This window comes from Borostomias antarcticus (assembly GCF_949987555.1).
Source record: "Borostomias antarcticus genome assembly, chromosome: 2".
NCBI lineage: Eukaryota > Metazoa > Chordata > Actinopteri > Stomiiformes > Stomiidae > Borostomias > Borostomias antarcticus.
The window spans coordinates 33,739,877-33,751,616 of NC_140235.1; the positions used below are offsets into that span (position 1 = coordinate 33,739,877).

At 48.5% G+C, this 11,740-nt stretch overlaps 1 protein-coding gene across 1 annotated transcript; it reads right to left on the reverse strand.

Moving 5' to 3' along the window:
- Window positions 1-2,240: 2,240 nt before the first annotated feature.
- gdnfa (glial cell derived neurotrophic factor a) lies at window positions 2,241-5,484 on the reverse strand (the record flags this gene model as incomplete). Its single annotated transcript, XM_084451841.1, has 2 exons — window positions 5,295-5,484; window positions 2,241-2,794 (listed from the first exon to the last, which is right to left on the reverse strand). Exons 1-2 carry the CDS (start codon window positions 5,467-5,469, stop codon window positions 2,241-2,243), a joined length of 729 nt encoding a protein of 242 aa, XP_084307967.1. The 5' UTR covers window positions 5,470-5,484.
- Window positions 5,485-11,740: the final 6,256 nt, after the last annotated feature.

Here is an 11,740-nt window from a genome sequence, read left to right on the forward strand (position 1 = left end):
CAGGTTGCACAGTCTTTGTTGCATTGTCTGTTCATAAGACATTTACACCAGCTTGGCTAAAGACAGCCCAAACCAAACCTTCCATAAAAGGTCTCACACAGCGGTGGGCCTCTGCTAGGGGGAGTAGTTGGTTGAGCTTCCTGTTAGAGGATCGCTTTCCAGCCGCAGATCAGCGAGACAGAGCTGTCTGTCAGACTGGAGACGGGGGGCAACGCTGAAGCCCAGTGGGACGGTAACCACTACAAAGCCTTTCCTCTGACCTGGTCCAGAGCCAGGCAGAGGGGCTGAGCTACCAGACTCTGACCTGGTCCAGAGCCAGGCAGAGGGGCTGAGCTACCAGACTCTGACCTGGTCCAGAGCCAGGCAGAGGGGCTGAGCTACCAGACTCTGGTGGCCAAGCATGTCATGAACTTCAGCGCTGTGCTGATTAAAGGACAATCGGACAGTCCTGCCCCACTCAAGGTCAATGAGGCAGGTCATAACAAGATTGAATTCTGGTGATATTCCTACCCCTGGCGGCATTGACTTTTGATATTTTTGCAAAACTTTTGGAAATCCATCTAGATGTAAAGTTCAATTAAGTTGAAAGAAAGAGACCCAATCTGCACAATGTCGCAAACAATGAGGCCCTTTTGGTAATACGCTCTTTAGATTTGGTTGTACCATTGTTGGAAAAACATATTAGCAATCCGGAATATTAAAAGGAGAAGAAGGGATTTGTAAGCTCCGTTGTAAACAGATAATGGTACGCCAGAGTGGCCAGAAGTCTGTTGACCCTGCCTCTGAGCAGCAGCTGACAGGTTCCTCCCAGACCCGCGTCCCAAACAGCTCAGACCCGTCCTCTCTGGTTCCCCCGTCCCAAACAGCCCAGACCCGTCCTCTCTGGTTCCCCGCGTCCCAAACAGCCCAGACCCGTCCTCTCTGGTTCCCCGTCCCAAACAGCTCAGACCCGTCCTCTCTGGTTCCCATTAGGAACAATGAGGTGCGCTGTCACAGACACTCAAACCTGGCATCCTTCACCATGATTTAAAGCACAGATAAGATTTTTAGTTTAAAAGGTTGTATTGGTCCACCCTGCCCCCCCCCCCCTTTCTGTCTGTCTGTCTCTCTCTCTTTCTTTCTCTCTCCCTCTCTCTCTCTCTCCCTCTGCCCTCATGAACCTAGTAGTCTCATAAATCCATGTTTTGGAAACTGTGGTGGGTGTGGATAGAAATACCTTTGGAGTTCAGGTGAAGCAATAGAGCTTTTGAGAGTGAAGGATGAGTTTGATTAGCGCAATCTGATTTCCCTTAGAAACACATGCTCCACTTTGGCACCGTTCAGGACAAAGTTTAAAATAAATAAGAAAAACAAACATTTCTCATAAAATTGACTGCAATAAATAATAATAAGTTAATTCAATCTTAATAAATACATTTCTCATATATATATATATATATTTCTAAATGTTTGGGATTTTACATAGATGCGTTGCAGCAGAAGTGTCTTTCTGTGGGAGAACCAGGCAGGTGAACAGGCTGAGTCCTCTCTCATGTCGATTCCTCCTCCTTGGTTCTGAATGTAAACATTGTGCTCTGGAACCAGAACCCTCTGGACTGAGCTGGGAGGCCCCTCCCTCCGCCTGTTCCCGCTGTGAGTCTGAGGAGCTGACCCTGGAAAACTGACCTTCCTGGGAACATAGATGCTCCTGTGGAAAAATGAGGTGTTTCAGAATAAAGCGGAGCGACTTCTCAACACCATTCCTCTCAGTCCAGCCTGCTCTCATTAACCCTCTAGAAGACGGACCTTGTGAGTTTAACAGCGTAGCTTCACCCGTAGCTTCACGGGAGTTTTCCCAAATGCACACACACACGCACACACACACACTACTGTACAGCATGTGTCTGATGTGATTGGTTGATCAGGCGATCCAATGTTGGTTGAGTTTTTGAGAAGTAAATACTGTGTTGACTGTAGTGCCTCTTTGATGAGCTGTAATGCGTTCATATTTCATGTGATTGAGGTCAGTCCTAGCCAGCCCCTCCTGACCCGTGGGCTGGGCCAGGCTGCCCCCCCTCAGCGGGGGTCCGGGAGTACAGCAGCAGTTCTGACCAGACCTTCCGTTCCCTCCTACGAGTCGGGACGTCCGGGCGCCGCGTTAGGAACGCGGGACAGGTCCTCGCTCGGGCGGGGTTCTCCACCGGCGGCCTCATGTCGCCACCACTTGTCACTCACGTCCGTCGGCTGACAATCGTCCGTCCTCAGACACAACCACATGTTCTGGCGGAATGCTTCTTCAGAGTGTGGTACACAACGTTATCATCCAGGAAGGACAAGTCGTCGTCGAAGGTGATAGGTCGACAGCAGGTGCGTGAGGGCGTGTCCTTGTCCAGCTTCTTGTTGTGGGTGAGGTTGTTGAGGATCTTGTCGTAGTTGGTCTCCGCCTCCACGCAGGGCCCGCTGCAGTAGCGGAAGATCAGCTCCTCTTTGGTCTGGTAGCCCAACCCCAGGTCTGTGACGTTCAGGTGCACCTCCTTCAGCAGGCAGCCCCTGGTCTGGACCGTCCTCTCCCGCTCCTTCTCTCCTCGACTGCCTTTGCCCTTCCGCCCCCGACCCTTCTTCTTCTCCTTACGCCCTCTCCTCTCTTCTCCTCCTCCTCCTCGTTCCGTGTTTGCTGCTCCTCTCTGCCTCGCCTGCTCCCCTCTGCCCCTGGAGGCCCGGCCGGGCTCTGAAGACCTCCGCAGTCGGCCAATGGTAGCCTTGATAAAATCCATTACGTCATCAAACTGCTCTGGATATGGGCCTGTGATGTCATCTGGAAGAGAAAGTACAGTACATATGAGTCAGTCCAACCACCAGTCCAACCAAACCAGTCAAACCATCCACGATGCATGAAACTAATGATCACTTATAACAGGTTATGAAGAGCTAGCAAACTTGTTTCTCTTTGTTAAATTCCCTGGAATGGACAGTCTTTTTCTTTCCATTGAAAACATAGATTTTGGGCTTCAAAGGACAACTAGGAAGAAATTATACGGATTGTGACATTGAGTTGAAGCAGATTTAAACTCTTAGACCACTTACTCTGCCCCAAACTCAAAACATGCACCCTGTTCTCTGACCTGCACTGAGGGGGGCTAGAGAATAGCAGGCCAGGCCTTTGATCCTCATGTAGGACATGTTGATTCCATCAGACTCAACTCCCTCCTGCACCTTCTACACACGGCCTGATCGCCCAGCCAGCAACACACAGAAAAAACATGACTGCTAAATGACTCTGTTAGTACCAATATAAATATATTACCCAACAGCAGTGTCAACTGCATGTTTCTGTGGGCGTGCGTGTGTTTGGTAAACAGGAGAAGACTTGGGGGAGTTAATAAAAGTTGGCTGGCCATGTCCCACCTGTCCCACATCTCTTGCTCTCAGATCACAGGTCATACGATCTACGCATTGCCACAGCTGATTGGGCCGCCGCTGGCGTATCAGGTGAGCCAGCCAGGGGCCAATTTGTTTAGACACCCTCTGCCCTTTGATTTAGACACCTATTGTGTGTCAGCAGTGATCGCTCCTATTCTCCCCTCTGACACACGCAGACAGGAGGAGAGTTGTGCAGTGAGACCGCTCAGAACAGCACCCCCCTGTCCACTGCTCAGAACAGCACCCCCCTGTCCACTGCTCAGAACAGCACCCCCCTGTCCACTGCTCAGAACAGCACCCCCCTGTCCACCGCTCAGAACAGCACCCCCCTGTCCACTGCTCAGAACAGCACCCCCCTGTCCACCGCTCAGAACAGCACCCCCCTGTCCACTGCTCAGAACAGCACCCCCCTGTCCACCGCTCAGAACAGCACCCCCCTGTCCACTGCTCAGAACAGCACCCCCCTGTCCACCGCTCAGAACAGCACCCCCCTGTCCACTGCTCAGAACAGCACCCCCCTGTCCACTGCTCAGAACAGCACCCCCCTGTCCACCGCTCAGAACAGCACCCCCCTGTCCACTGCTCAGAACAGCACCCCCCTGTCCACTGCTCAGAACAGCACCCCCCTGTCCACTGCTGGACTGGATCATTCATGGAACGGGGCACCTGTTTGAACGTTCTCCAAAGTCAGCTCTTTATTTAGATGAGGATTTAGAGATTTAAAGCATCAATGTTGCTCCACAGAAACCAAAGTCAAGTCATGACAAGGATCCAACAAGGCATCTGAAAATTGTTCATTACGTGCAATTAAAACCTTCGAGAGACAGTTGGCCTCCCTCCACCACACACACACACAGGATGTCTTCCTGCTTTCTGAAGCTTTCTGATAGAAGTCATTACCTTACTCAGCTGCAGAGGTACTTGCCTACTAAAGACCCAACGCTTCCCTGATATCCCACATGAAACAAAAGGGCAAACCTCCCATTGAGTCCCAGTGCTGTTTGCGCCGTGCTGCATAGTTAATGGTCTTAGGTTTCACTGAGGAGGTGAGGACACTGGCGCTAAACACATGAAGTGAGGGAAAAACATTTCTCTGAATGTTCCATTCCTTATCTAGCCCTCTGGCGCGTTTACTACTGTGTAAAGACAAGCCAGTGTCAGGTTCTTCTAAACAACAGGAATTCTTCGCCCTCACTGCCGCTAAATGAACATAAACACGGCGAGGGCTTCCTCTTCGGCTCTGGGGCTCAGTACGTCAGCCTCTCCCCTCTGGGGCTCAGTACTCCAGCCTCTCCCCTCTGGGGCTCAGTACTCCAGCCTCTCCCCTCTGGGGCTCAGTACTCCAGCCTCTCCCCTCTGGGGCTCAGTACTGCAGCCTCTCCCCTTTGGGGCTCAGTACTCCAGCCTCTCCCCTCTGGTCGTCATCTGGTTCAGGTTGCCTGCTGTAACTTGGTTAGAGGGGGAAACGCCATGTTTTGCTGCCCAGGCCGACAGACAGGGGTGAGGGCACGGGTCCCGCTCTCTCAGGGTGCAGGGGGGAACGTAAACAGGGAGCAGCAGGAATGTGGAGGCTCTGCTCGGCTCTACTCTGCTCGGGACGGGAGCCACAGCTACTACGTCTGGCTCGTCCAGCCACAGTTGTTTTGACATCACTGTGATGTTGCCCACAGCCAGCTGTTCCGACCTGTGGTTAGACAAGCTGCCTGTCTGAGGGCGCGGCAGGGTCAATCACTCACTGGGCCTGTGAGCTGCTCTGTGTGCTGCTCTGTGAGCTGCTCTGCTGAAGACACGCTCTGGCCCTGGTAGACCTGGGGCGAGATACGACTCTGATATGACACGTCTCGGTTTAAAATACATGAGCATGTTGCGACCCCTGTCCATCACACTAGACTCACACTGATCCTCCATGGAGAGGTCCTGCAGGCTGGCCTCCAGCTCGGGTTCCTCCAGGGACAGAGGGTCACGGTAGCGCTCCTGGATATGGGCGGGTTGAAGGTTCTGGTACAGGGGGCGCGTGGAGGCAGAGCTCAGGAGCAACAAACACGTGGCCAAAACATCCCATAACTTCATCTTACACTTAGTTCCTATGAAGGAATCTGCAAAAGACACAAACACATGAGTTGAATCATCCTTTGAAATACATATATATTTTTTAACTATAGAAATAAATGCAGCTCCAATAATATGTTTTCAGTGGTTCAGAACTGGCCATTGGGGTTGATGAAATAAAGAACGGGGAATTTAGATGAAATATCAATTTCTATAATCCTGTTAGGAGTAAAATTCCTGACTTGGTAAAGGCGTTCTAACAGAAAAGGGTATTGGGTAATGATGATGTGGGCTATTTAGCAATAGTAACCATGTGCCATGTGAAGAGACTCGGCCTGTTCAGTGACTGTAGGGGAGCTAGGGGGAATAATAAACCTTAGACATATATGGAACTGATTTGACATTTTTTATTTAAAGAACATTAAAAAGACTGGATACAAACTGGAACAAAATAGGCCTACTAATATGGCAATTTTTCTCCAGAATTGCTTTCCATATTTTTCACACTTTTAGCCAATTGTTTTAGAATTTGTGTACAAGTTATTTCTTAAGGCATAACGATTTTGCATGAATATTCAGCTATCTCAATGCTAAGTAATTTTAGACCTATTTTAGTGATAATTTACAATATATTAGCGCAATGGATGGCTGCTACTTTTGGCTTAGGGTGCGCCTTTACGCAAACATTCGTTTATGAGTCGTATATGCGCATTGGCCATTAGATAACCCAAATGTTGGTATGAATGTGACAGATGGGGATTCCCCGAGCTTACGTGAATCTACTTAATGGCACAATGACTGCAAATTAAATGCATAGGTCTACATCGTGTAAATTATGAAATATTCTATATGAATTGCGAATATTTGATATATATATAAATATATATATATATATATATTACAAATGTTAATATAAATGTATTAATGGAACATAAGTTTGATTAGGCCTACCTATATTCGTCTATCAAAAATATTTAAAAAAATCATTAATTAGATATTGTACCCTCTGGTTCTTACCTTAAATCTGGCCCATGCAGACCTGTATATATCACTAGGCTTATCAAGTTCCAAGTAGAAAACACAGCGATGCATTAACGTTCCAAGATGATTCAGAAACAGTTGTATCCAAAGGTTATTCGGACTGTCAGTCTTAATTTGAACAATCAGGATCAGAGATGTTCATCCAAGTGTGATTTAATTTACTACAATGTCCATGGAAAAGTAAAAATGACGCTCAAGGTAAATTGGCGCTTGAAGGGTGTCTGTTGGTTGGCCGCTCAACGCACCCGGGCGTCTCTCCACAGGTACGCGCTAAAGAGAATGACCCAACGTGCTGCTGCGCTCTCCCCAGGCACTCCGTAGAAAACTAATTGGATGGTACGTTTCCACGTTGGAAATCCGAGAGAGATCCACCATCTCCAACTGCAAGGAGTCAAATGAAGACATCAGCAATCCCGGCGCACGAGCGGACTGCCAAAGCCCAGGGGGACACAACGAATTGCGCCACACAGGAGAGCAGTTGTTGTGTGTTGTGTGTTCTACCAATTGAGTGAAATGACCGTCAAAAACGTCTGTTATTTTTCTTGGAACAATATATATGCTCGCGATTCTCTTATGTTTTTATAATCCCCAAAATGCAGTATGACCTTGATATCGTAACCAAAAATATGGACAATTTCTATTCTCCATTTTTCTCGTAGCCAAGTGTGTCGCACGGTGTGCAGTTGTCCACGCGCGTGCCTTGCAGAGCGGATTGACGGTGCAGATGTGCAGCTGTCTGGGAATTACGCTGTACCGGGCACAGGAGGCGGTTTGGAGAGATTTATATCTCGGGGCGCGCTGACGTTTAAGAGTCCGCCCCTCTTTTCTCGACCTCTACAGTAGAAACGGGTCCACACATCTCCAAACCACCCCTGGCGCTCCATTTGCAGGCTCGCAATTTTAGGATGTCTTGAGGATTATGTCACTCTCCTGATGTCAACGGATTCGATTTCAGAAATGCGGAAAGCGATTTGGAGATGTTCTGTCGCGATGCATGTTTCTTGTACACTAACCCCCCCCCCGCGCGCGCTGGTGTCAGATGGCTGGCGTGGTTTCCTGCAGCTCAAATTAGGATGCTGCCCACCACCACCACCACACTTATTTACTAGGGCACAGTTGGAAATTAGTGTGTTGGGCATTTGGGGAGTAGTGAAAACGTTAATTAGATTAATTATATCATGCCCGTTACATAACAATCCAATTCGCAAATAGCTTGCAGCAACTGGTCACTTAATAACTAGTGTTGTGTGTCGTTGAGCCCGAGGGGACCCGTGTGGACCACAATAGAGCCCCTGTGATGTGGCACCTGAGAGGCTGGCTCCATTAGCCCTGGTAATTTACACTCGAGCTCTCCTTTCATCTTTTGGCGACCTGGATTCCTAATGTTTTAACCAACTGTTTATGAGTTTAGTGTTTTTTGGATGAGAATGCATGCTAGTTTAAGGTTATTGTATGGTGTATGAAATGAATTTTACTTTAGAGGAGGATTTCCATGTCCATTTGACAGGTAAATTACAGTTGGAAAGTCTGCCTGTTGACAAAAGCTAAGGAAATCCCACCGTTGACACTTCAAATCCATGCATGATCGCTGGTTCTGTGATTTGGCTTGTCTCAATAACTCATTGGTATTGTGGGCACATATTTGTTAGCACGGGAATTGGAACAGCGTGCTGAAACATGCATTCTTTAATGCGTTTCTTTGTGTGTCTGTCTTAGTACCCTCTTTCTCCGTTTGTTTGGTGTTTAATGCTCTCCGCATGAAGAGCACTCTGGATTCTTCACGTTCACCGCCGCTGTTCGACGACACACACCTCTTTCTATTCAGCTGACAGTGAGTCAGGAGAGAAGCAAGGACCTGTCAAAATGCACAGCTGCCTTAATCCATCAGGTATCTGCTAGAAAACCTGGCCCTAACTCAATCCCCAGCCATGCCTCACTCATGTACTCAGTGTAATTGTTTTCCGTCTGTGAGTCGTGTTCATTCATAGAAGGCGTGTGCTCAGAGGAGTGTGTGTGTGTGTGTGTGTGAGTGTGTGAGATTCCCATCCCTTATTCTCTCGTCATATCTATGGGCCGTGCATGTGTGTTAACCAAGCATTTGCTCAACCCCACTGACCTGCTTTTGGTCCATTGTTTAAAGGCACCCGTCTAGGATTTCATGGGGGGGGGGGGGTCAGAGGCAAGCTCATGTACAGTCCTGGCCTGATCCTGCTAGGCCATGATGGCCTCAATCTGCCCCTGCATCAGCTGGCTGGTGACTGAGGCACTCAACCGACCAAACCATCAACCAACCATCAGCCATCAACCAACCATCCAACCAACCAACCAACCATCAACCAACCAACCAACCATCAACCAACCATCAACCAACCAACCAACCAACCAACCAACCATCAATCAACCATCCAACCAACCAACCAACCAACCAACCATCAACCAACCAACCAACCAACCAACCAACCAACCAACCATCAACCAACCAACCATCCAACCAACCAACCAACCAACCATCAACCAACCAACCAACCAACCAACCAACCAACCAACCATCAACCAACCAACCAACCAACCAACCATCAACCAACCATCCAACCAACCAACCAACCAACCAACCAACCAACCAACCAACCAACCAACCATCAACCAACCAACCAACCAACCAACCAACCAACCAACCAACCAACCATCAACCAACCAACCAACCAACCAACCAACCAACCAACCAACCAACCAACCATCAATCAACCCATCAACCAAGCCACCAACCATCCAACCAACCAACCAACCAACCATCAACCAACCAACCATAAACCAACCCACCAACCATCAACCAACCAACCAACCAACCAATCAACCAACCAACCAACCAACCATCAAGCAACCATCAAGCAACCAACCAACCAACCAACCAACCATCAACCAACCATCAACCAACCAACCAACCAACCAACCAACCAACCATCAACCAACCAACCCACCAACCATCAACCAACCAACCATCAACCAACCAACCCACCAACCATCAACCTACCAACCAACCAACCAACCATCCAACCAACCATCAACCACCCCACCAACCAACCAACCAACCAACCATCCAACCAACCAACCAACCAACCATCAACCAACCAACCAACCAACCAACCAACCAACCAACCAACCAACCAACCAACCAACCAACCATCAACCAACCAACCAACCAACCAACCAACCAACCAACCAACCAACCAACCATCAACCAACCAACCAACCAACCAACCAACCATCCAACCAACCAACCAACCAACCAACCAACCAACCAACCATCAATCAACCACCAACCAACCAACCAACCATCCAACCAACCAACCAACCAACCAACCATCAACTAACCAACTAACCAACCATCAACCATCCCACCAACCATCCAACCAACCATCAACTACCCCACCAACCAACCAACCAACCAACCAACCATCAACCATCAACCAACCAACCAACCAACCAACCAACCAACCAACCATCAACCAACCATCCAACCATCCAACCAACCAACCAACCAACCGACCAACCAACCAACCAACCATCCAACCAACCATCAACCCACCAACCAACCAACCAACCATCAACCAACCAATCAACTAACCGTCTGAATAGTCACAGGCTAACAGACGTCATACTATTCGACTGTAGCATCGTAAATACATCTAAATAAAAACAGCATCATATTTTTTTTCCCTCCGTAAGTGGAGCAGCAGAGATAGCGTGTCTGGGTGAATCGGTGGCCATTTTGATCCTCTCATTCTATAGTGAAGTTCTATCTCCTGCCTCTCCATTGAGATGTGTGAGTGTGGGGTTATACTAAGCGCTGCAGTCATAGCTGGCGTTGGGCCGGCTCCCTGATTTAGGTCCAGCAGTGAGGAATCGCTTTAACTATCTGTGTCTTCCACCATTTCCTTTGGGACTTATTGACTTGGCAGTCAGAGCTTTGATATGGCTGCTCGTGGTGACACCAAATGTTTGGCGTGGATTTGTTGACTGGTGTCAGTGACACATGATACACCAGCCTTCAATGGATCAACATTAGAGAAGAGGCTGTCACAAACAAACCATAATAAACCTAGAAAACTATGTTTTCAAATGGAAATATATCATTTTATCTTATTAATAACAACGGTTATCGAAAAACAATATCTCCACCAAAAATAACCTCAAATACAATGCCATCAGTGTCCAGTTTCTGATTTTAAGAAGATGTATACAGCTGAGCCTGTAAGAGGGTTATTTAAGGATGATTAAAGTGCTGCTATTGGGTGCATATTAATGTGGGAGTATCTGTGAATGCCACGGACAGGGGGTAGAGGAGGAGAGGGGGAACAGGAAGTGAGGGATGACAGGTGGACCTGCTAGACTCCCCTCCGGTCCCCTTCCTGTCCAGAACGCTTCCCTCACGATTAACACGCCTCATCCCCGGATGAGACCTTCCCTCATGACCTGAGTCTTCAGGGGGATGACAGAGTCCATCTGGGGCTGGACAGAGCTGGACACAGACCTGTCAGCTTGAACAGAGTCTCTTGATCTGTCCTCGTCTATGAAGATCTGCCCTGAGATAGAACTTAACCCTTCTGATTCAATCAACTGATCAATAAGACAAAGCCATCATCAATCATGTTGCCAGTGGTTAGTGACCAGTAGCCGTGGTCAGTTATCGTTTAATTATAGCAGGGTTCGCTTGGCGGTTGGTCATTGGTCATCTCTCTGATGTCAGTGGCTAGTTTGACTGGGCCAGCTCATCGGTCAGACAGAGCCGGCCTTGTTACTGGGGAGGACATTGGAGAGACACCAAGGACTGCCTCTATGTCGGCCTCTCTCTGGACCTCTGACACTAACGCAAACGAGTCGGTCATGGGTGCCTAAAATGGCCGTGTTTTGGAAGCTCTTTTGTGAGACGGCACTGTCCAGACGAGGGGCGTCATTCAGCCCTGCCAGCTGAATTCTCAAGGGCCAGTATGAAATATGATTTTCTTTGGGGGAGTAACATGAGTAAGCTGAACGAATCATCGGCCCATGGGCCATGAGGAAGAGAGTGGTCACCGAGAGGGAAGAGGGTCTTTCATTAGCTCTGCGACACGGAAAACCCCTCCGTATTACACACAACCCTGACAGACATTCTGAGCTGCTGGTGGGGTAGATATGGACTGTGAGCCCACCTCAAATCTAACACTGAACATGTTACACCAGCAGTCATGATCAATGGTAAATGGACTACACT